Here is a 26,191-nt window from a genome sequence, read left to right on the forward strand (position 1 = left end):
GACTGAACAGAAGGCTAGATGGTTTCTTTTACTAGGTTCAGTGCTGATACATACTGCTTTTACTACAATTTTCCTCAGTCTGTACCTTTATGATAAGGAGTCAACAGAAAATCTGGCAGCCATGCAGGAGCCAGTGACAGCAGAAGGCCACCTCCCGCTGTGCAGAGCCTCCTCCTAAGGGAGGCTTCAGTTCACCTTGATGGAGCTGGTGCCACTCCTTAATGTGGCCTGAGGATTCACTTGGGAGGGCAAAGTCTGAGCAATCTGTCTTCAACAATGAGTAACGCCCACCCAGAAATCACCACTGATCGATCACACCCTGGATGTGATATTAAGATTGCACTAAGACCTGGAGCTAGGGCTACCTGTTGGGCTGAAACCTCTAGCTCACTCCTGCTTGATCCAGAAAACCCCACTCCCCTCTCTCTCTCCAAACCCCACCCTCTCAGAGAAACTCCAGGAAAGAAAAGGTGCCAAAAAGCCCAGTTCCCCATTCTTGGCGGCCAGGGCAGCTCCTCTCCTGAAGTTGCCAGCAGCCCAATCCCCGCCAAAAGTGCTCAGTTTTTGACCATACCCAGCTTATGGCAAATAGGTCATCACCCCTCACCTACAGGCTATATCAACTTCTTGCAGAACTTCTCCTGCCTCTATCTCTGGGACCGGAGAACTCACTGGGGAGTTGCTTTGCTTAAAGAAACCTGTTCTTTGATTTTTTCAATTCAGCTTGAGCTGGCTTGCCATAAGAGAAACCTATTATCACGATACAGAAATTAGTACTCAGAGCAGCCCAGAAATTCTATCTCCTGGAAAGGGGCGGCTATCTGCCATGTCCCACCACATGGAGGATGCCGAAGTTTCTGGTTCAAACCACACACTGTCTCTTGGTACTACTAAAGGGTTGGCAGCACTAATATCGGAGACTACAGGAAGCAGATTAATATAGCCTTTACTTCAGATGGAAAAAAAAAACCAACCGAGATGTAATTTACCAGAAAGAGAAACAAGTTGGCTGTTGTGCATTACAGCAGGATCTCTGCAGCAATGGAAACGGAAATTAAGACTCACCCTTACAAGGAGAGGATTCTTCGTGCTGGCTCTCATCTTCCAGAGAAATTAACCTTAAAATAAAAGGAAGGCCAAGTTACACAGTTCTGCAAATTTATGTTTATGGTATAGCTATATTCTTCAGTGCAGTATCTATTTTTTCATTTACCACAACCCCTGCCCTCCTCAACACACACACACACACACACACACACACACACACACACACACACACACACACACAGAGAGAGAGAGAGAGAGAGAGAGAGAGAGAGAGAGAGAGAGAGAAACAGGGGTAGAGAAAGAGAGACGGAGACACAGAAAGAGAGTCATTTGTACGGCATCTATTTTCTGCGGAAGAGACAGCACTGCTTGTTTTTTGGAACACTGCACAGCATCTTCATACATGGGCACAGCATCACCATAAGGCAAATGCTCTGTAAACATCTTGATGGGCACACAGGGATAACTGCAGTGCATTTACATAGTTATTGCTATGGAAAGCTATAGAAAGAAATGACTTGGCAGTGGTTAATTCTATATCCCTGGTGCTAAAGGAGATGGAAAACTACACAGAAGGTGGAGGACAGGGTCCCTCCCAAACCCAGGTGCGCTTGCCCGTTGGAATAAACTCTTCCCAGGACTTTGCAGGCAGACCCTCCAGCACCCCACACCCACTTGGTACTTCCTAGCGTTTACCTGCTATTTCTGAACAAAATTCCTCGTAACTTTCTACTGTCATTTAAAATAGTGACTGGTATGCTTTCGGAGCTCTCAAAGAAGAGGTGCTAAGACACTTGAGCAACCCGAATTAGTGAAAGGCAACACAATGAGAGAGTCCTATGCAGTTCTCTTCTGAGTAAAGACGAATGCTTTATTTGGATTGCATTCACTTATATGATAAAAGGATGCTGTGTGGGACATACTCTGGCATGGCCTCTATGGGGTTCACTACAGTACCTTACCATCCCCAAGCTACACATTCTCTACACAGTGTGGACATGGGTAAACTGAATACATGGTGGATCCATGGGAGAAGGGCTTCCACAGAGAGCACCTACGCCGTGCCAGCATGCAGCAGCGCCTACGCCGTGCCAGCATGCAGCAGTTCCTATGCCGTGCCAGCATGCAGCAGGTAGTCACTGGATGCTCCTTGCCAGGAGGCAATTATGCAGGTCCCTATCACAGCCTATGAAAACTTGTCTGCATTCTGCACCAGAGAAACTTTCCAGGGTTTTCTTTAAAATTAAAAAGGAGCTAATGTTGGGAGCAGATATTTCTATGGAACTAAAAACATATCCCAAACTTTCTGAGAACTAGAGTAAAAATGTCAGCCTGTCTAACCAGAAAGCTGCCATCTGAATGTTGGAGGTGTAGACAAGGCATAGAGCTGGGAAATGACGGCTCCTGTGCCTTCCTAGGCCAGCCGGTCCAGAGCCACCCATCTCCAGAGACCAGGCTGCACATTCAAAGTTTCTCTCCCTGGGTAGGTTAGGAATCAGGTGCCATTTGCATGCGTAGTCACTTTCGTGTTTCTAAATGACGGCAGGTGAGAAATGGAGGCCGGGGAGCCACTTCCTCCTGCACTCTGGGCTGTCCTCTGCTTCAGAGAGGAGAGCAGAAAGCCGGAGTGGTGAGGGGGGAAAGGCCACAATCCCACACGTTTCTAGACTACACGCATGGCTAAACAATTTCATAAGCCATAGACTTCAAGAAGAGGAAAGGTGGGGGGATTCCCGTCCAGGATCTCTTGTGAGTGCTGATGACCACAGAGAGGGCCAGAACCAGACAGCAGAAGAGCCCGCAGAGCCATCATGGGGACACCTGTCTTTCCTTCCCAGCCGAGAAACTCTTCCCAGGGCAGTAGGATGGTGAGGACAGGGTAGGATGGTGAGGACAGCCCTGGGTGTCCATGGGCTCACTGGGCTTGGCTCTGAGGACTGCACTAGCCTCCCCTGTGAGAAGGACACATGCATCCAGAGGAAGGGCTGGGGACTTACTGCTCAGGCTCCTGTGCGGCAGCCTCCAGGCTTTCCCTCCGTGGGGTGCTCTTCTTCCCTTCTTTCTCAACTAGCTTTTTCATAGGATCTTGTAAGCTCTTGATCGTAAGTCACAGGTAAAAAGAAAGAGAGAAAACATGGGGGGTGGGGAGAATGTTAAAGAAAAGTCATCAGTAAAAATCGTCACAAGTCAGTGCTTGTACCCACACCGTGGTCAGAGGTTTGCGGAGGTTGTCCGGCTCAGTGGACACAGGAAAAGCCCTCTATGGTGAAGCAACAATGTTCTCAGATAGTTCCAAGAATTATAGTTTACAAGGGAAGGTTGATTTGCCACTGGGTTTATGCTTTCCCCTTTGGGATAAGTTATTCAGAAAAGGCCTTTTGGTCACTGTGAACTTTGCTTTCCGGCGACGGCATGCAGCTGGGATAAACACGGCATTGAGCCTGTAGCCCATACTCTCACACAGCAGAGGCTCCCCGCTGCCTCCCAAGCTGAGGTGACTGCATTTTATGTGTAATTTTGTTTGTTATTTTGCCATTTAAAACTCATCTTTAAAAATAGCAGCTAATGAAAATCTATTTTTTTTTAAAGAAAAGAACAAAATAGCATCCTAACATATTCTGACAGCTTAACTCCCACGGAAGGACAGAGCAGGTGTCTCCCCAAGTCTTTGTAGATTAAAAACAGGCAATAGACTTTCTTCTTTGTTTTGGTTGGCACATCATTTGCTAGAGCTACTGTTTTAAAGGTTTATTAAATATTTAAGGGAAGTTTTTGTTTTAACAAAGCAAGTCCTTACAAACTGCACACCAGTAACAGAGACCCAGAAAGAGAAAGCCAATGTTTCTCTAACAACGAATAATGATGCACACAAAACCTACCAAGACAAAAGGACTATCTCAAGACATTCATCCTTCTTCCATTCTCATAGCTACTAAAGTCCAGGTTGCCATCCTCTGGGCCTCCCTGCCTTTCTGCTCTCATTCCTATGGTCATTTCTCTGCTGTCACTCCGAGGAGGCAGGCAGACTTGGGGCCAGCGCAGATTGATTAGCGATGGCTGACTGGAAGTCTGGGTGAAGACGCTAATGCTGTGCCCAGGCAAAGCATAGCCGAGGCTGACTTTGGAGTCTGCTCCGGACACCAGATGGATATTGCTGTCTCCCCCCGCAACTGCCAGCCTAGCTCAGTCCCCACACTGAGTAATCTTCCTAAAATATCCATGCCATCATACTACCCTTGTTCTCAAGAATTTACAATAGTTCTTTATTTTTCTCCATGCCTAATCTACAAACCTCTCTCTGCCTGACTTTAAGTAACCTAAATGTGATGCTACCTTCCCCAGCTCCTGCTGCTTCTCGCTGTCTGCAAACCACGCCCTTTTATTCAGTTACAGCTGTCTCCTGGGAGTCGTCTGTGTGCTTATTGTTCCCGTCCATCTTTGTTCTTCCCACTTGCTCACCCCAGAAATCCCAAGTCCTTTCAAAGCCCAAATCAATTACTGCTACTTTCCACACAACTTCACTGAGCACTCCAGATTTGAGAACATTTTTTTGACACCAGGTTGCATCTATAATCTGATTATGGTATGCCTTTTTTATAGATACTATGTACTTTCTTAACCAATATAATTTGTGTATAAAAAACAGCTCAGAATTGAAGATATAAAATAGTTTACACGTTGTGAACATTTAATATTAAAATATATGAGTGTGCATTCATTCACTCACCAAAATTCTAATGTACAATCGAGGCTTTTATGTCTATTTTAAGCATTTATTTATTTTGTATGTGGGAGGTAGGGGTGTGCCAGGGTGCATGTGTGTAGGACAGAGGACAACTCGCAGGAGTTCTCTCGCTCTCCTGCATGGGTTCCAGGGAATAAACTCACCCTCTCAAGCTTGGCAGCCAGTGCGAGCCTTTGAGCCACCTTGCTACCCAAGGTCTCTTCATTGAGTCTATGTCCTTGATTTAAGTTCTGAGGCATTTTAGTGCATAAAGCCTGTCTGTGCAGCATTGCCATTATTGCTAATGACTCCCCGCCTCTGGACATTAAATCGGTACATTCATTCAACTAATAGGTTTCACGTGTCTACCCTGTGTAAGATGTCGTTTGGGATTTTTTTTAGGACACCAGTGGGGGGACAAAAGGTGTTAGCAAGTGATGTGTTCAGGCAGGGAGACAAAAAAAAAAAAGATCAGATTATTTCAGGGAATGGGATGTCCTCTCTTGGGGATGGCACTTCAGCTAAGAGTTAAGTGACAAGAAGAAACCAGCCGTGGACAACTAGGTGAGAAGAAAAGCCTGAAGCAAAGACGCAAAGGTAGGAACAGTGAGCCCTGTGGAGAAGCCACAGTGGCTGTGATGTAATCAGCAAGAGTCAAAGTCTCCGGAGATCCCATCATGTGGCCAGCAGGGCCTCGCAGGGAGAACATTCTTTTCCTCAGTTCGTCCCCATTGGCCATTCTGCCTCCTTTGTTCCCTCACACTTTTGTACTCTGTGTCTCTAATACATGGCAACTACACACAATACATGGTCAGTGGCTGTGTACTAGACTATGAGGGGAAAATGTTACAAAGGACAGGATTGTAACAAACGGCACAATGGATCTGGACTGTGCTCTAGATGGCTTTGTTTTATACACTCAAACATCCAGTAAAAACAGTGTGAGAATGTGTGGGTGTGCAAGTGTGTTAGAAACGTGTCACCGAAAGTGGGAGTTCATCAGATGTCAAGCGCATATTTTTTCAATACATTTGCCAATCATGGCAACACACACACACACACACACACACACACACACTCTCACACACACACCCTCTAACAGAAGCTTTATTCTCCATAGAATGGTTCAGCTCTGGTCAGAGTGAAGGCAGGAGTATTTTCAGCCAAGGCTCTGATGGCTCCCAGGACTCACTTTTAGATCCTATGACACTTGTCCAGACCTCCTGGTTCGCCCAATTATCTTCTCATTGTGTTTCCTTCGTGTCAATCAATATTGGGCAGCCCATGGACACGTCTGCTTCAGTGGGCTGCGTCTAGCTGCCATGGCCCTTGTCTAAAACCCCAAGATGCCCTTGACAGTTGCATGGTTCTCATTCCTCCTGTCTCCAGCCCACCACCCCTCCTGACCACACTTGAGCAGCTCTCAGACAATCCCATTGTAATGTAAACCACTCATTGCTTCTTTTCAAGCCCTTCCCCTGTTGGGCCATTAGCAGGGACTCAATTGTTAGCTCCCTGTCACCGCAGTCACACTTAAGACACTATTGTGCTTTCCCAACAGAATAGCTGCAGCTCCAATTGCTACTTTAATTTACTATTAATAATTCCTGTGACAATTGCTCGTCTCTTCCTACATTACTATTGTTCCTATGATAATTTAGATTCTGCAGCTTGGGAAGTGCTAAATATACACTTGTTGGTTGAAATTTAATGTATATAATGCCAACTTTAAAAATTAGATCTATTTGGCTAAGAAACTTAAAGGTTCAGGCAAATACTATAAAGAGGCCTATAAAACCACCAGGAAAATTAATAGTAAGCACAAGAGCTTATTTATTTGCTTTGAGAATTTTGACTGAAGGAGCATATTGTGTTCACACCCATCAGCTTATCTGAGATGCAATCTGCATGCCACAGAATTCAAACATTTCTAAAGTTGTAAGTCAAAGATTTCCAATACATTCACAGAGTGGTACACTCGCCAGCAGGACCAGTTTTAGAACACTGTCAATGGGCAAGTCTGAAGTAGGACTTGTAGATCAAACAAAGTGAAATCAAAAAGACACAGGCAGAACTATGCACGAAGCTTGTTTCTCAGGGACGATGGAGTATGCTGAAAGAAAAAAAAAATAAAAGCAAGTTCAAAGGCTTGCATCCCGAGCTGACCTAAAAAATAGCTTCCGGTGTGACTGTCCAGTGCACAGTATTCTGTAGGATGGAGGAATACTTTCCTGCCTCGACCAGAGGCCACGGGGAATGGATAAATGGTTTGGGGGAGTTTGGGGTCAGGGATGTTGGAAATGAACTTTTCAGATTATTCTGAAGTTCAGTTTAGATTAAAACAAACAAACAAACAAAAAAACCACCTGACCCCATAGCCTCTGCGGAAGTCTGGAGGGACAGCATTTTCTGAATGTCATCGCACTCAGGCAAAATGAAGAGAACAGGTCTGGGGCTGTGTGTGAAGAAATAGCCATCGGACAGAACTGTTTCCAACTGCTGGCCGACAGAAGCCACATTTGAATCCGTGGCCAGAAATGAAAACTCCGAAGCATTCTGCTTCTAAACCTCAACCCACTCAGCCCTGCGCTCAAGCTGCCTGTGAAGATCACTGCATGTTAGCAGTGCACAGTGTCACCCCCCTGACTGGAAGGTTCTCTGTGGTTGACAAGGCTTTTTCAGACCAAGTAGCCTTTCCCTGGTCAGGCTAACAGTTTCCATCAGTGCACAAATGGCTCCAGGAAGCACACACAATATATGTAAGATCAGCGTGGCAAAGGAAATGTGCAGGCCCAGCTTGCAAACGTGTCTTAAAAAGGAAACAGCTTAATATAATAAAGGGAATTACTACTTCCTGTATTAGGAAAATAAAAGCAACGGCAACATTCATCTGAAAGAAAGCAAAACTGCTCAACAAAACAAATTCCTGAGACAAAAGGCCAGCAGCCAGTTCTAATAACCCAGATTGAAGCCCAACTTACACAACGGAGTAGCATTTCCTGTAGTTCCTAATGAGACGCTTTACTTTCTTACGCTACTTTCCATTAATTATACTATACACAAACGAAGGTGCCAAATCATTGTCAAAAAAGGAAACAAAAGCACTTAAAATAGTTGCGTATGGTCAAAAGATGCTGCATTCGGTTGGGTGTGTGTATGTTTGTGTGTATGTAATTAGTAACACGTGAGGAATGAAAAGCAGAGGACATGTTGTGCACCAACCATGCGATTCCTGGACCTTTAGAACATATGTCCTCCTCTTCCCTACCACACACTTCCCCCACCCGGACAAATGACACCATAAAAGGGATCCTACTAATCTAGTACTAGAGCTAATTGGGAACTGAACTGTAGAACAACAGAGCAAAGTAAAATTAGAGGGGGAAAGCTATCATCAGAAGACATATAATCTTATAAAGTGACATGGGGAATTGTTGGTGGGACGGCATCACAGGGAGCTGGAAAGAGGCAGTCTTTGGAGATAAATCAAGCAGTGCTTTGACATGGACACAGTTTTCAATATTCTCAGACCTCAGTTTACCCACCAGAACATGGAGATAATTCCATGGATACACTTTTAGGAACAATTAGAAGGCTAAACTGGAAGAACGCATAGTACCAAACAGTACAAATCTTTCTGGTCAGGATTCTGAAGGGTCTAGAGGAAGCCCAGTGGGTTCAGTGGTCACCTTGTGACAGGTTCTACACTCTGAGTCCACACTCTCAGGCTTCAAAGAGCCTCCTAAGCTTCTCTGGTTTCTTGGCATGACCATGGAGACTCAGAGAGGTGAAGTAACTTGCCCCAGGCTACTCAGCCATAGACAATTAGAAGCTAGACTTGAATTTGTCTTTAAAACTGCACTGTTTAAGAAAAGGTCTAGAGGAACCAAGGACATTTACTTCATTTGCCCTTTAATAAGAAGTGCTGAGGATGGGAAGCGGATGCCATTCCACTTTCTTAAAGAGGAGCCATACGTTCCCAGGCATTTGAGGGGCTGCCACATAAATTATAGTTTTCATCTACAAGAGAAAACTTCAAAGTATTATTTTTAATTGGAAGTTATGGCTGTTCTTCTTAAAGGTGGCATTTCTGCTTTCTCCCGCTCACCTGCTTCACAGCCAGAAGTGCCTGTGGGAAGCAGGGCGTAGCATGGTGGTAAATGCCTGAACTTCTGTGTTCCCAGAGCTGTTGCGCAGGCCAGAGCTGTGGGCACATTACTAGCTGTCTCTGGGCTCCAGTTTCATTTGAAACATGGGAATAGGACTGAACATACCCATGTGTTCCAAAGATAATTTGAGGGTTAACAAAACACAGGCACTTTCTATAAGCTAATGCTTGAACCTAACAGTGCTATTAATTGCAACCTCAACTTAGGTACGTTTAAGACTCACACATATTGTATGAAAACTCTCCTAGACATTATTTCATAGCAGACCGTCTGGCACAGAATAACTACCTAAACAGTTGGGGGTATTCTTTTCTTCCCTGCAAAGAGAAGTTAGGGGACAAGTAAGGTAGGGGCAGGAGAAGTCCCACCCTGTTGTGAGAAGAGCCCGAGTGACCAGCTGCCAGGGAGAAATCATGCCAATCACCAGAAGGCAGAGCAGCAAACAACAAGCGAAGCACTGGCGTGCCCAGCTCGGATTTCAGTGGTGGCCCTGGTCATCTCATCTATTCCCTTCTCCCCAATGACTGGGATATGCCTCCACATTTGTTCTTCCCAATGATCTGGCCTGGAACAGCTTGGAAAAGAAAGAAGAAGGAAAAAGAAAGGAAAAAGCATTGCTAGGAACTCTGTAAAGTAAGGACTCTGAGAGAAAATCTTTAAAGTAGAAAAAAAAATATTCTGGATGCTCGCCATGAGTAATTGCCTTGTTGGGACTGTTAACTAAAATAGCATTGCAGAGATATTTACCCAATTTTCATAAAAACTATTATGGCATTATTTTCAAAGCAAGTTGCTACAGAGCCATGTGGTTTGTTGGTAGATGCTCGAGTGACTGGCTGAGAAATGTGGAGGTGGGTGGAAGAAGGCTGTTCAGCATATGCATTTGAGAAAAACAAAACTCAGAAAAGGATGTTTTTGTCTTTTGAAACCTAAGAGTATTTTGGTCTCCAGGATGATGTTCCATGCCCCAGAGCTGGCACCCACACCCCAGAGAGAAGAAGGGACAACCACAGCCGTTCCAGTGGTATTTTTGAACATGCTTGGAGTTAAGTTTTTAAGTTCAGGTTTCCTTAGAGGTAGATCTTGGCACACACCAAGTGCAAGTTGCAAATTCAATTGGTATTGGTAAGAGCTAGCCGGGCTAATGAATGGCACACCCTCCTGCCTTTCTGGCTTTCCCACTCCTGGGGAAAATTATCTGAGAGCAGACCAAGGCCTGTGGGATTGAAGGCCAGGTTTGGGAATAGACACTGCCAGATGTCCAGTAGAAACCAGAGAGGGCATGGGCTAGGTTGGTCCTTACTGAGGTCTGGTAAGAGCTGTCATTGACAACCTTACCTGTGAGACTGGCTATCAAACTAACAATCCAAGATGAAAACATTAAGAAAATAACTGAAACTGGGCTGCTAGACCTAGCAACCCCAATGAAACCTCTTCCCAGATGCTCTCCGTGGCTGGCTTCATCAGCAGCATCACCACTGCTGATGGTGAAGGCCTTTGCTATGCCTTCCACCCCCACCACTGCCACCACCATCTCATCTGCCATCACCCTCACCACCAATACCCCTGTCCCCACGACCTCCTCCCCCACCTCCACCAGTCTCAGTAACAGCAACACTACCATTATAAGCCAACACCCACAGAAACACCAACAGTCTTGACTTTTGCAGCCTCTTCCACCAGCTCACTGTGCCAACCCCCCTACCCCCAGCAGCAGCTCCTCCACTACCACCTCATCATTACTGCCTTCACCACCACTGGCACAGCTGGGCATTGGCAGAGTTGGGCTGGCTGGCTGTGCTCTTATGTGCTTTATCATATTATCTGAAAATGTGAAGAGCAAAAAGGAAAAACCTAGGCAAAGCACTGACGGGAAGTGTATCACAGGGTTATACCCTGCAACTGACCGTTTCTGTTAAACTCAAGCACTTTAATGGCTTCAAAAATAAGACGGCATCCAAGCACTCAGGTGTGCAACGAGAGGAATGTGGGTTTCAGGCCAGCTTGGATTTCATAGTGAAACACTATCTCACATTTAAAAAAATGTGCTTTAATCATACACACCTATAATCCAGCACTTGGGAGGCTGAAGTAGGAGGAACATGAGTTTAAAGTCAGTGTAGGTTATGATTCTGTCTTAAACAAATGAAAGCGAACCTCAATAGCCCTGTAATACAAACAAAGTAGAGCATGTGGCCTTCAATTCACCTTCGAAGTGTAGGTCTACTACTGTGTTGTAAAGGGCCCAGACCTCAACCTCTGCTGTAAGGGCCTAGCCCTTACCCTAATATCCCTATAAAAACGTCCAGCACCACCCGCTGTCAGAACGCCCGGGTAGGGAGGGAAAGGCGATTGATGTAAAAGGAACTGTAGATGCCAGGGTAAGCCACTTGACTCCTCTGTGGCTGTCGCCTGCCCTGGATGCACGGAGAAATGCATAAGTGATAGCCCAGAAGGATGAAGCAAACAACCACATCTAAGGGCTGCCAACTTAAGAAGGCACTTCTCTCCTAATGAGACAGAATTCCATTTAGTTTCTAAAAATGCTTTCAGCTCGAATCCAAACTGCTCCCCCAGAAAAGGGACAACGTTTTCCAGATCCAGCAAGTAATATTCTATGCCTAGCCCCAGGACATGATAATTCCTGCCATGTGAAAGGTATTCCCAGGTTTGGAATCAGTGTAAAATTAATACATTAATGGTAATTCATATAAAATATGCATGTTTAGTAACATTTCAATGAATCAATTTGTTGTTTGAAAGCAGAAGCTTGGGAAAACTCACCCTTTACAGGCAGCCACTAGGAGTTAGTTGTTTCTGTTTTAGTTGGAGCCATTACAGTGATCAGATTCGCATTTTGTGTGATTACCTATGGAAGCTAAATTTTCTATAACATTGAATGTTAAAAACTTATCCTGAGATTGAAATGATCCTAACCCCTCCCCAAGGTAGTATCACTATAATCACTTCAGGCCTGGACAGAATAGTGATAGTTATTCCATAAAAGCATTTCCAGTAAGTGGTCAAAACCATCACTTGAATATTTTGAATATATGAGGTAGAGATTCATTTTTATAGTGAATTTATTTCACAAAAGAACTATTATATATTTCTTAGAGGAAGGTCTATTTGAAGTTCCAGAAGCATGAGTTGTATCCATACATTTCTGCTGTAGTAAAATCTCCCTCTCAAACAGGACACACCAAGTGTTTAACACATTAATTATCATCCTTCATCAAGCATAAAACTAATAGTCAGGAAATACAGCTGCAAAGGCACAATTACCAACACACTCAGAATACACCCTGAAGCAAAGAAAACAAATGGCCTCTTTGCATTACCAGACCTTGCTTGGCAAGCCTCTCCTAAGACAATGTTCACTTTCCTGTCAGAATCCCAAAAAGCATTTAAAGGGCTATTTACTTATGTAAATCTGGAGGACAAATTAATTGTGAAAACATTTATTTATATTTCAAAATACCCACTATCAATATAGAATGCCATTCTAAAACTATAGGTTTTGAAAGATCATTTGGATGAAATAAAAATTTTATAAATACAGACTATGTTTACTGATGCAAGAATTCTGGATATTCAAACAGCATCATCATACTCGATCAGAGCACATAGGAAATTGATGTATTTCCTTTTTACATTTTATGGCATACAATTTGATATACAAGTATGTCTATCTATAAAAAATACTGACCTGTATATAACAGGATTCTATTATGTCCAGTGGGAGCCCACATAATTATCTATCAGCTTGTGTTACCACTGAAGGCCTAGATCAATGTCATTCTTTTCATGCTAATGAAAGAACAGCCTATTTAATGAGTTTTTGGATACTTGCTATTAATTTGACTGTAACACCATTATATTTTAAGAGATATATTTATCCTACAAGATTATATTATAAATAAGCTATGTACCATTATTTAACTATAATTTAAGGGAAAGTCAAGGGATATAAAAGCTGTGTGCCCAAAATATTTGTAATTATGTCCTAAATCACGACTGTCAATCTTTCATTAAATTCCTGCTCAGTAATACTCTGACATAAGCAGTATGATCCTTTTTGCAGGGCGAACAACATAGTAAAAGATCATGGAGCTTTACTTTCCTCAGCACAGGAAGCCAGGATACACGTGTTCTTTCAAGCTTGGGTAACAACTGCAGCATCCTGAGTTCATACTGTCATTTATATAAAACAAACTCACACACTAGGAATTTTTAAATTATATTTGAGGTCGGGGCTATTTTATTTGTCTCCTGGCCCATTTCTGTTTCAAAAAACAGTAACATTTGGTACTGAATGAAAATGAAAACATGTGGGCTTGGAACACAAGTTAGCAGGGGAGTGTTTTCGCATGAGGTCCTAGGTTCAACCCTGATAGTGTACAAAGAAAAATGAACTAGTAACAACAACACAATAATCAGATGGCCCAGAAGTGTCCCATGGAAGGGTGGTCTGCGGTCTACTCAGGCCAGGCTAAGAACTGTGGGTAGCTTGAGCTGTAAATGTAATCTGCCTTGCTCTGGAGGATGACTTCCTAAGCTGCTGAGCACATCTGTAAATCACCAAGAAGAAAAGCAGCTGCATTCAATAGTAACATTGCCAGTGTGACAGAGGCTGCTTGCTGACGATGCGTGGGACATTTGGCAGATGACACACAGACAGGATGGATAAGAAATGAAAAGCCTCTCCTGGCAAGTGTGCACAGTTGACAGAGTGAAACAGTGCATATTCAGGGGGCATTCGCCAGGAGGCATGTCTGTGAACACCAACTGAGCAAGGCAGGGACTGTGAGGAACAGCTCCATGGCCAGGTGTCCTTTCCGGGACAGCTTGGATACCACTCAGGGCAAGTGGACACTCCTGAGTCCCTCTTGAGACCTTCACTTTCACATAAGGTCTTTGAAGGTTTCTACTTCAGTGTTTTTTGTAATTTGTAGGTGACTTGGAAACATTTAAAATCAGAGATGCATTTTAAGGCAAAAAAAAAAAAGCGATAGGTTTTTATGTTTTCTTAGAAAAGTGGACCCTTATAAATTGTTTTAAAAATTAGAATTGAGTAATTTCAAGGTTTGCTTTTACAAGTTCTTGCCTGATAGTTTTCTTTCAAGTATACAACCCAACAACAAAGCACCCACTGTTCTCTCCAATCAATTCTTAAATCCTTCTGGAATGAAAATCACTTTCTTATCTTGATGTGCATTCATTTCTAGCAACCATTAGGGCGAGATAATTCCAAATCAGTTTCAACACTGAGAATCAGACACTGCACAAATCCCCTTTGAGGCAAGAATCCTTGGGTTTAATGTTGCTCTTTCAATTAGAAAATATTACTATAGTCTTAGGGAAAGTTCAAATCCTATGTTGAATATAACTTCAGAATAAAGGGATAGTTTTCAGAAATAAGAGGAAATAAATATATCTTCTCAGATGAGCATATTCAGATTTAATAATTAAAAAGTAGGGATGTAATTCAGTCATAGAGTGGTGTAGGAGGTTCTTCTGTCTATGTGTTGCTTTCACTGGTTAATAAAGAAACTGCCCTGGCCTGTTGATAGGGCAGAACTTAGATAGGTGGGGAAGACAGAACTGAATTCTGGGAGGAAAAAAGCAGAGTCAGAGAGACGCCATGTTGCCCTCCTCCAACAGTAGAGTATGTACAATCTAGCTTGTACAAAACCTAAATTCCAACCTAGGTAATGAGAAAATAAAACTAACCTAAACAAAAAGTAATTAGTTACTTGTTCGTGAGTGATCTTGCTTCAACAATGTCAAATGAGTATGGATTATCATGATGTATAATCAGAGGCCCAGTCCCTGCCTTGGGTTTGCCTTGTAATCCAAACAAAACTGCATTTTCACAGATTTGCTAGCTGTCTCTCTGGTTTTCATACCTTTAATGTCGTGAATTCATATGGCTGATAACCTTTGAAGCTTTCATGAATGGCTGCCATGGTGTGAGAAGTTTTCTCCCAAAAGTGGAGCAGAGTAGTCTGGAAAGAAAGAAGATAAGATCACTAAAGTCTCAAACGCCCATTTCTGACCCTGGTCCCCAGAGAAGTAGTCTTATCTATGACTTTCCAGGTTGTCTCATCTGATTTACACTCATCTTTGTACCTGTTTCTCCCATAGTTCACTTAGACTTGGTATGTCATCCAACTAAATTCCCACCAATGCTAAGGTTGCTCCTACCACCTGGAACCTCACCCTCATCTTCTTTGTCCCACTCAGCCCATTCTCCAAAACCATTCATCTCATTTGATTTCTCCCTCTTCAAAGCCTCATTGGCATTCTTCTCTCTCTCTCTCTCTCTCTCTCTCTCTCTCTCTCTCTCTCTTCCTTTTTCTCAAGGGGGGTGGTAATGGTGAGACAGTCTCATGGTGTGTCCCTGGATGACCTGGAATTTGCTTTGTAGACCAGGGTGGCCTTGAACTGACAGAGATCCACCTACTTCTGCTTCCTGAGTGCTAGGATTAAAGGTGTGTATCACCATGGCATTCTTAAAAGTTTTTTTCTGCTTAGAACATCTTTTCTAGGTGTTTAGGAAATACAGTAAAGTATTACAGCCGCCAGTGTTCTTTCTAAACTTTGAATTCTTTGAGGAAAAGAAATTGGGTTACAATAATTTTCACTTTCCCACAATACTGAGCATCTGGTGCTTCACACTTGTTTGGAGTTATGAGCACTGAGGATAGACACAGGGCTGCACTGAAGGACCTCGGTGTCAAGAGAGACAAACCAAGGATGCTGAATAATCACAGCATGGAGCATTGTGCTAAAGTGGTCCCGAGCAAGAGCTGGAAAAGGCACAGGGAAAGAAGAAAGGTATTCCAGGCAGAAAGGACCCACAAAGTCAGTGCAGGGAAATGGAAAATTCTGCTGTGTGTACAGTACACAGGGACTATAGTGTTGATTAAACTACAGGGCCTTGAAGGGCAGAGAAGAGGATGCATTCAGAATCCGTGATGCCCAGGTCATTCTTTCCATCCAAACACAGATTTTCCCATTATCTAAGCCTCTGGCAGTCCTTTGTTCATTAACACAGATGTTACTTTGTTACCTGGTACGTTGCTAGCATATGCGATAAGAGATTGCATCTGCTTGCTCCAAGAAGATCCACCTTCTGACACACATCCATCTTCAATTTGTCAAAGTTTTTTTTTGCAAGGCGTACTTGTGTCTGCACCTAGAAAAGTAAAGGCGAGTCTCTGAGACACTCGAGCCTTCATGAGGTTAAAATCTGCAGGTGAGGAAAGACCAGAGAAGGGCTTTTCTGTCTTACCTAAGAAAACCCCATCAAAGTTCCAGGCAAGTGAGCTGCTCTGACAGCCATTCTTCAACTTCTAAAATACCTAGATAAGAACTGTGAGGACCAATTTTGTAACAGACTGACTATACAAATTATATGTTTTGCAGAATGAGATTAATAACACTGTCTCCTCAGAGCAATTACAGGCTAGTCATAGAGAGGAGAAGTTTGGAGATGTCCAGATGCTAAAGACTCTTGACTCCATCGTGTTCCAAGACACTGGATGCTGAGTTACCACACAGTTCTCAATGGACTTCCTAACATTAACATCTTGAGTAACATTTACTAAAATGCAGAAACTATCATGGATACAGTCCTATTTACTGATTTTTAAACTTCCTTGGGTTTTATTTTTTTCTACTAACATCATTTTGCTGTTTCGGGAGCCAAGTGAGGCATTATATCAAAGAATTTTGCCATAGCCTAAAACATTCCTACCAATAGCTTTTCAATTTTTCTTATTGATTGGTGAACACCAGCAAACCTCTCACCACCCTTGAAGTGCACTGTAGTTCAGGAAGGAGTGGCGGCCAGGAAAGTTGTGCGGATGTTAACTCATGCACTATGTTATAAGAAAGTAGAGTTTTGACATTGAGAGGACTAGGGAGAGCTGAGTCGGTGAAGGGCTGAAGTCGGGTTCATGAAGCCTCATACTCCCAACACGGCATGAACAGTGGTTCGCTCCTGAAGTCAGCAAACTGGAGATGAAGGAGAAAGGCTCAGAAGTTTCATAACATCTTTGGATACTTAGAGAGTTTGAGGCCAGTCTGGGCTACATGAGACCCTGCCTAAATATACATATTTATTTCTTTAAAAACCATGAAGTCAAAATCTCCCCTCCCTCTATTCCAAAGTGTCACCATATTATATTATGAATGAGGAAAGCCAGTCACTTAAAAAATTACATTTTAGTGAGTTATTTTTGATGTATAAAATTGACACATATTTAATGTCTTCAACTTGATAAATTCAAATATTAAATTATTTTACAAAATTCCTGAAGCTTAGAAACTGGCAGATGAGTATTAAAGGCGATGCTGACTTATTATTTATTGCCTTTTCACCATAATGTCCCAGGCAGCATAGACAATGTCTCTTTCATCCACGACTACCTTATCTGGCAGCCTAGTGCAAGGCAGGTGCTGAATACATATGTGTTGACTGAATTAAGAACCTTCCCATGCCATTTCTAATTTCCATAATTAAAGCTCTTAAAACAGCTCCAGAAGTAGTGATTTGGGGGGGCTGGCCAGATGGCTCAGTGGATAGGGACACATGCTACCAAGCCCGATGACCTGAGCTCAATTCCTGGACTCCTTATAATAGAAGAAGGAAACCAACTCCCACAAGTTGTCCCTGTAACCCTCACACAAGGGCTGTGGCATAGGTATGTGAGTTTCTCTTAAAAAGAAAGTAGTGCCTTTATTTTTCATGAAAGTAACTATATTATTTGATAGAAGTACAATTATTTCACTATCAATCATAACGTATTCACAGTTTACAGGTTTCTATGGGATTACACAATAATAGGAATGACAAGTATAAATAGAAAGATTGATTTAATTTACTCACTCCATGCCTATATTCTACTTAAGCAGTTATAATGCCCTTCCCTTGCTTATGATGACTTAAGCCTTCATCAGGACAAGGGCTGAATTAGGGTAGGGCTGACTCTCTGACTTAGTAGCCATGCTACTAAGCCCCTTTGAACATCCTTACTTACTGCCTGGAAAAAATCAAGAAGCCTAAAATTTGATTCTACCTAGAAATATAAGTACCCCTTTAGGATTGTAGGCAACCGGAAAATAATGAAGCTAAACATTTAATACCACATCGACAGAATTAATACCTACAAGAACCATGGCTGCATGAATTTTCTAAGAATTCTTCTCAATTCTCTGTCTGTAGTGCTGGTGAGACCAGTGGGCAGTAGCTACTTATTCTTCTCAGTTTTTCTCACTCTGAGCACAAACATGCTGGGGATTGATTATTCTTTACTGCAGAGTGGAAACTCAAGTCTCCCCTCCTGGGGAGCTCTTAGTGTAAGAAGAGTTTAAGAGGAGTCAACTATCTCTGATGTTCTGCATCCTCTGAGAGGAGCAAAGAGATGGAAAGAACACGGGCTTCTGGGGGTCAGGGAAGAAGAAGAAATCCAGATGGACAGAATTTTAGCAGTGGAAATTTTTACTGTAGATTACCAAGGGTCAGCATCACTCAACCAGAAGGGCCTCTTCAACTGGGATCCAGAAAGACATCTGTCCTCAGAAGGCTTTTCCTTTAGAGGGGAATGAACGTGTTTGGGACATGAGCTTTTGTGTATGTGCTTATTCAGTACGTTATGGAGTACATATGAGTCAGACATTATGCTATGCACAGCAGGGATTGTCTGCAAAGTAATAACATGTGTGAGCATCCTAATATAGTCACTAGATGTTTAAGAATGCATATACATTGTTAAGAGCATCCAACTACAACTTATAGTCACTAGAAGTTTATGAATGAATGCACATTGTTATGAGCATCCTCAGCTTCTAAGAAGGAGAGAAGAGTTAGTAATTATAAACAATGAGAGAAGTGTAGGAATAGACCAGTAGTCAGCCCTTTTCACCAGGGCTAGCAGCTCCCCAGGAACAACATAGACTTCTTATTAATTATGAAAGCTCTGCTGATAGCTTAGGCTTGTTTCTAACTAGCTGTTTTAACTTAAACCAATTCATTTATATTAATTTACTTTCTGCCTCATGACTTCATTACCTTTGTACTGCCCATTTTTCTTCCTCTGTAACCGGACAGCAACTCTGCCTTCTTCTTCCCAGTGTCCTCTTTGCCCCCGAAGTCCTGCCTAGCTATTGGCCGTTTAGCTTCCTATTAAACCAATTCAAGTGACTCTTCTTCACAGTGTGCAAAAAGACTTATTCCACAACATAGAGCTGGGACCAGAGAGAGCACAGACAAGCGAACGAGGAGTGCTGCTAGGGTAGGGGCCATTGGAAGGTGTTGGTAGTATTATTGCTGGGTGGTGGCATCATTGTAGGGTGATGGCATTAAAGTCCCAAGGAATGTCCTTATTGTATCTTCCTATACTTGGTGCTGTGACTTTGTAGTCTCCTCTAACTCTGAAATCTAGCTTAGCCATGTGACTTGGTGTTGGACAATGAGAGGCTAACAGATGTAAGGAGACTGGAAACTTGAAAGCAGGGATGCCAGCGTGTTTCCACTTTCCCTGTGCCTTCTCTGTGATGGCCATGAGAACACACTCAGATTGGCCAGCTGGAGGGGTGTGAGCCACATGGCACGAAGAGACTTAAGGAGAGGGGCTCAGCCATTAACTATCTTTCCCTGCCCCATAGCTGGCTACTGACCAGTGTGAGTAGCTCCGCATCCCCCCCCCCATGGAAACACCCTGTTAACATAGACTTATGAGCAATAAAGAGATGTTTATTGTTGTAAGTACTTGAGTGTTCTGGTGGTTTTATTTCACAGTATGATTATAACCACAGATTATTGATGTAAACAGTCAGGAAACTGAGGGATTCTTAGAAGAGCCAGTACCAGAGTTGGCTCTTAAAGTAAATCTACGCATGCAGAAGACCACCTTACTTGGATGGAAGTTCTAGATTTTTCTAATAAGATGCAAATTGGACTTTTTCCTTGGGTTCAGATTTTGATTTTCCCTTTATATGATCTGTTACTCATGAGTGCTCACATTCCATGAGAGAGCTTGCTTGCTTGCTTGTGTCCCTTGCTTATAACATAAAACTCATGAAGGCATATAGTTTGAAATGTGCCTCAGAGAATTTCGTTCAGATTTTGAGGGATAATTTTAGAAATGGAGAGGATTTTGATTTTGACCCAGTGAGTTCTGAGAGGCCATATGCTTTGTGTGTCAACAATGATTATTAAAACACTTAACGCACTGCTGAGTTCCCAAATGTTATGCCCTTTCCATGCCAAACAAGGAGGATGTGACAGTGCTGGGCATTTGGAATCCAGGACAATTTGTTTAATAGTTTGCGTCCCATGTCTCCTCTCTAAAACCTACTTTTTGCTAGTGGAGGACAAAACATTAACAACCCAGCAAAGCACAGACCCCCACTGTGAGGGCGATTTCATAAGCCTTAGAAGCACCAGTGAGAATGTTTTCATTGTCCTTCCTCTCCATCCCATACAAATTCAATTCAATTGCATAGACATCTTGAGGAGCTCCAGTGGTTTTCATGGCTCTTTAAATTTTTTTCATTCAAATAAATGCACCTTTTGTTTATTTCTTCATTTCATTTCTGTTACCCCACCTTTCTCTTCTTATTTCCCAAACTTTCGGAAGTAATTATGCATATTAGACCCTCTGTAGTCTGGGTCTTGTCTTCCACAGGCAACAGAAATTCAATTTACTCAAGAAAGCAGCCATGTCTCCATTGCCAAAACGACAAGGCATATCTCTGAACTCATTCCTCCTAATGTGAAATTCTACCTTTTAGCCCCCAACTTGAACTACCCAGGGTAAAAGCAAAGTGATCCATCCTCAGTTCATTCTGCTTTGGCTAGCCTGTGGGGGCAGGGCTTCATGTTACCCCACAGCCAAGTAACCGGAGCGTACTTTTGTTGTTTTCTAAGGGTCTTATTTCCTTTTAGAACAAAAGAAAAAATTTCCACTCTTAATTTTAGATTTTCTTTAAGGAGATAACTCTCTCTCCCCCTGCCCCGTCTCTCTCGTGCACACACACACGGACACACACACAAGGACACACACACTAAAAGGACTGAGCATGGCTACCAGTGTGAAAGGTTCTCCAGTTGCAAGTTTGAGAGTTAGGGGCTGGGTAATGAAAAGGCCCCAGGAAGAGGCAGGAGAGCAGGTCATAGACCCATATGGATGAGCATATCTGGGCTGCCGAGAGCATGTATCAAGGCGGTGTGAGAGGAGGCAGAAGAAAGTCAGGTCATATCCTGGCAGACTTACTTGTGGGCTTAGAATTTTAGTTTTTGACCTAGACATGGTAGAAAAATCTTGGCGGCTGTTAAGCAAGAGAGGGCCAAGATTTTCCAAACTTTCAGTTTGGAAAGACCGCTTGGCGCAGTGTGCAGAGAGGCAGGAGGAGAGAGACGAAGGTGGATAAGGAAGGATGAAAAGGCAAGGGGAGGACCGAGCTTTAGCCTGAAGTGGTGATGCTGAGTACAGAAAACACTGCTGACCCGAGAGAGATTCAAGAGTACATGTGAGATGAAACTACATCCTTTTCAGTTCGAGTCGGTGCCTACAGCTCTCTTCTGTATATGCCCCATGGTCCAAGCATTTCGGATATTCCAGAGTCTTCATTTCAACTTATGCGTTACCTTTACAGCTTCATACAACGCCCTCTAAGGGCTTCCTTGCAGAGACTCAGACCCTGTCATACATTGCCTGTCCTCAGCAGCTCTACACAATCCCTGCACTCTTTCATCTTTTACGCCTTTAAAGCCAGTGCCATATGGATAAGGGCTCTAAGTTCTGCAGTCACCCCAGGATGGACTTCTTTCCCCAGACACATCAGCTTGGCTGTGCTGACTTTCTCTCTCTCCGAGGTAGTTGCTTTAAAAGGGTGGAAACCTATCTCCCACTGCTAGCCCATTCTCAGTTCAATCTTTCTCTGTTCATAAAAATTAACATCTTTGCAAATTGGGTCCTTTGATGCAGGAGGGGTCTTGTCCTCAAAAGTGTTTTTCTCATTGCCCAATGCAGAAAGCCAGGTTTCTCTCTGGTAGTGTGAGTCTCTTTGGCAGTCACGGCAGCCATGCTGCCAGCGCCCTTCTTCCTGAGAACCTTATCTGATCATACATCTTTCCTCCTCCAACAAATTAATCCATTGTCTTTAAATTCAACTTCACTCAACTTCTCAGACGTAGGCAGAATAAACAAAGCAAAATTCTCACCCAAAATATCACACAGAGGGTCTCAATTCCAATTTCCAATGGAGTCTTTGCTCCTCTCCAAACCCTCATGAGGCAGCCCCCAACTGTCTGTAGCTCTCCCAACATCCTTCTTCTAGGCTCCCACCAGAACGGCCTATTGAGCTGTCTACAGAATTCAGTGACTTTCATAACCCAAAGTTGCAAACTCTTTTACATTCCAGCCACAGAAACATTTCCGGGTCTGAGAATCATGTGGCTGGGTTAAATACAGCATTACATTCCAGCCACTAAAGTATTTCCGGGGCTGAGAATCACGTGGCCGGGTTAAATACAGCATTACATTCCAGCCACTAAAGTATTTCCGGGTCTGAGAATCATGTGGCCGGGTTAAACACAGCAGCAGCCCTACTTCTCAGCCACAATTTTTGTCTTAGTTTCTTTTCCTGTTGCTGTTATAAATACTGACAAAAGCCGTTAAGAAAAAAAAAAGTTTATTTCAGTTCACAGTTCAAGATATAGTCCTTGGCAGGGAAGTCATATCACACCCATAATCAGGAAACAGAGAGATGAATGTATGCTAGCATGCAGTTTGTTTTCTCCGTTTATACAGTCGAGGATCCCCTGATCAAGGAATGGTTCAACCCACAGCCCAAGATGGGTCTTCCCATAGCAGTTAACATAGCCAAGATAACCCCACAGATAGACAGAGCCCAACTCCCTGGCACTTCTAGATTCTGTCCACTAACAATTAGCACTAAATATCACAGCATTTTAAACCAAGTTAAATCCATCAGAATGCACCATGGTGGTCTCAGCTGGAGAAACCAGATCCTTTTTTCTTAGGATTTTGAACTTGAAAGAAGGACAATTAGTCTCAATTTGTCTCTAAGGTCAAAAACTCTAAAGGCAGAAAGTCCTGACATTCAAGTTTCTGATCATGCTCAGAGAACTGGTCTGCAGAGAGAAACTGAAAAGAAGCAGGGAGGCAGCGGGGAGGTGGCTCAGTGGGTGAGTGCTCTGCAGTTGCGAGGATCTTCCTGAGCTCGAGTCCCCATATCTATATGTTGTGGGAGTAACTTCCGCTGCCTCAACCAATAGTCGCTGGAGCAGGAGCCGGGAGCAGGAGCCGGGACCAAGCGCCGGAACCAAGCGGGCCTGATCCGGGATCTGTGGCTCTTTTTAAAAGAGAAATATACCACACCCCAGTGGGCTGGTATTTCAGCGGCTATTGGCTGACGGAGCGGAAGGCGCTCCCCGCCGCACTGTGGGCTCGTGCTTCAGCGACTATTGGTTGAGGCAGCGGAAGTTACTCCCACAACACCTCCCCCTTTTGTTTAAGTAAGAGAGTTCTAAGCCTACTATGAAATTATATACAGTAAGTACAAACAATAAGTACAAATATCCTATTCTAATTAGCTAAAGTCTTGTATAATAAATAACTTGGCCAAGTCATGAAAGGAAAGTAACTATGTTTATATAATCTTCAATCCCATCAAAGATCTGAGAAGGGAAATAATGTTACCTGAGTAATTAGGAAGTGCAATCAAACTTCCATAACAAGTAACAAATCACAGAGACAACTGGCTACCTGGGCAAACACCCAAAATCACGTTTGCAGCGTTGAAGCAACCAACTTTGGCTAAGGCCTAATGTAACTGACATACCATTTTCAAAGGCAAGGAACTTTTCAAAACTATCTTATCCTGTCTTGGCAGGATATGACAGTCTTGTTTTATCCATTTACGAATACTCTGTAACTCTGTCAGTAGTTGAGGTATGGGCATTTCTTTACCCAAAGGCCAGTTCTGCCAAGAAGAAAGGCTCCAGGTGGAGTGTCTTTGGTGCTCAATATTCTCTCGGGAATAGATCGGTGTTGCTAGGAGCGATTGTGTCTCCCTACCACAGAACTCTGAATTAGATTAAAGGCCATTTTCTACAGCTCTTTGAAGAGGTTGAAGATTATCTATCTATACTGAATATAATCTCTATGTATCAAAAGAACCTGATTAGTCTAATTATAAATGACAAACTTAGATGACCCCCCCTTTTTTTTTAAAGATTTCTGCACTTATAAAATTCCTTCCCCAACCCTCAACCCTATACTAATTATAACCAACCCCTAAATGATGTCCCTAAACCCAAGGACAAACTTTACTGGGAGAGGGGACGTCGTTCTCTAGAATTACTTCCAGCTGTCATGGGGACGACGTTCTTTCTGGGAGATCCTGTGAAAGTAAAATGATGGTTAAATTTCAAGATCAATGTCTTTTAATATTGCAAATAGTCTCTGAGTATTTTGTGGAGGTCTGGCCAGAATGTTGTACAAGATGTGCATCATTTCAGCTAACCACTTGTGCAGCTGGTACCTAAAACAGATCTTGTAGTAGCGCTATCAGTATCATGACATCATCTCAACCAGGTGGAGTTGTTGTTATGGGGCCCCATCTTCTTCCTGGAAACTTCAAATGTCACTGCAGGAAAAACTTATTGTTCATTGTGGAAAACTTAAACATTAATCATATATATTAATCATATATTAATATCATATATTATATGATTATATCTATACAGAAGCCATGGCGACAGGTAACCCGGCAGTGGTGTGTTGGCAGGGTAGTCAGCCTAGCCAAAAGGTGAACTTCAAATTCAGAGAGAGATCCTGCCTCCAGGCAATATGGTAGAAAGAGAGGAAGATGCCTGGTGTCTTTCCCTTCCTTTCCTTTCCCATGCATGAACCTAACACCTACAGCTGGACGCTGAAGCATTACTATATATACTGCATATACAGCACACTATATGTGTGCTTGCACACCCATACCTGTTGGTGGAGGCTTTTCCCAGCTGCCCAGACTCAAAATAATCAACAGAAGCTATATTAATTGCAATACTGCTTGGCCAATATCTTCAGTGTATTTCTAGCTAGCTCTAACATCTTAAATTAACCCATTTCTGTTATTTTATATTTTACCATGAGGCTCGTGGTTTACTGGTACTGACACACAGGCGTCTTTCTCCTCCAGTGGTTACATGGCATCTCTTTGACTCTGCCTACTCTCTGCTCCTCTGTTTGGGAATTCTGCCTTGCCCTATTCTGTGCTGCAATAGGCCCAAAGAAGATTCTTCATTAACCAATGGTATTCACAGGATACAGAAGGGAAACACCCATCACCTCCCATTTTCTGTCTAAATAAAAAGGAAGGTTTTAACTTTAATATAGCAAGATTATATATAACAAAACAGTTATTAAGCAAGAATTAGTTACAACATTTATATCTACTTTATCTTTTATCATAACTAAGGAAAACTATAACTATCTTATTCTTCAACTCCATCAAAGACTCCAGAAGGATATAATATTACCTAAGTAAACAGGAAGTGCACTGTAAGCAACTTCCAAAACCCTAGAATTGACAGAGACATCTTTCTGCCTGGACAGTCACCCAAAGTTCTTCTGCAGCATCCATTTTCAGGCTATAAGCCCATAGTATTCAGCAGACTTTTCCATGAAGCAGGAAATTTCAAAGATAGTTCCACCTATATTGGCAGTTTGTCAATAACTTTCATCTCTATCCTGCAGAATGTCTGGCAGACTCTTTCATGAATCAGGAACCCTGAAGGACGGTCTCACCTTCTTTAGACAACTTCAGCAGTCATTTTTATGTGGGTCCTGCAAGTCTAGTCAAGCAGTCCAGGCATGAACAGTTTCTTGCCCAAATGGCTATCAAACTCCATAAGAAGCCTCTTTGATGCCCATCATCCTCTTGAAGTAGATTGGTGCTGCCAGGAGTGGATATGTCTCACTGTCATGAAAAGTCCTAATTTCTTAAAACATTTAAATGCCATATTCTGAAGGTCTTTGAAAGATTTGAAGAATATCTATCCATCTGAGATTCATCTTTGTAGATCTAGAAAACCTAACAAGTTTGCTATTATAGATGACTATTAACCTGTATTTCTTAATTGTAAATTACATTTTAAGTGAGTTACACAAACACAATACCTTAATAAAGAACAGAAATATAAATATAATATAATTGA

General features: G+C 42.7%; 1 protein-coding gene and 1 long non-coding RNA gene across 15 annotated transcripts in view; one reads left to right on the plus strand and one right to left on the minus strand.

Moving 5' to 3' along the window:
* Ica1 (islet cell autoantigen 1) overlaps positions 1–26,191 on the minus strand; it is a 141,723-nt gene that overhangs the window by 24,197 nt on the left and 91,335 nt on the right. For all 12 annotated transcript variants that reach the window (XM_087901779.1, XM_087901774.1, XM_087901782.1 and 9 more), the window contains exons 7-10: positions 16,016–16,141; positions 14,850–14,948; positions 3,045–3,142; positions 1,066–1,118 (exon numbers count right to left, since the gene is read on the minus strand). In XM_087901779.1, coding sequence (XP_087757905.1) covers positions 1,066–1,118; positions 3,045–3,142; positions 14,850–14,948; positions 16,016–16,141 — 376 coding nt within the window. The remainder of the gene's footprint in view (positions 1–1,065; positions 1,119–3,044; positions 3,143–14,849; positions 14,949–16,015; positions 16,142–26,191) is intronic.
* The window catches only part of LOC148117820 (uncharacterized), a 91,989-nt gene that overhangs the window by 3,935 nt on the left and 61,863 nt on the right, over positions 1–26,191 (plus strand). The window lies entirely within an intron of this gene.

This window comes from Myodes glareolus, chromosome 25 (assembly GCF_982192425.1).
Source record: "Myodes glareolus chromosome 25, mMyoGla1.1, whole genome shotgun sequence".
NCBI lineage: Eukaryota > Metazoa > Chordata > Mammalia > Rodentia > Cricetidae > Myodes > Myodes glareolus.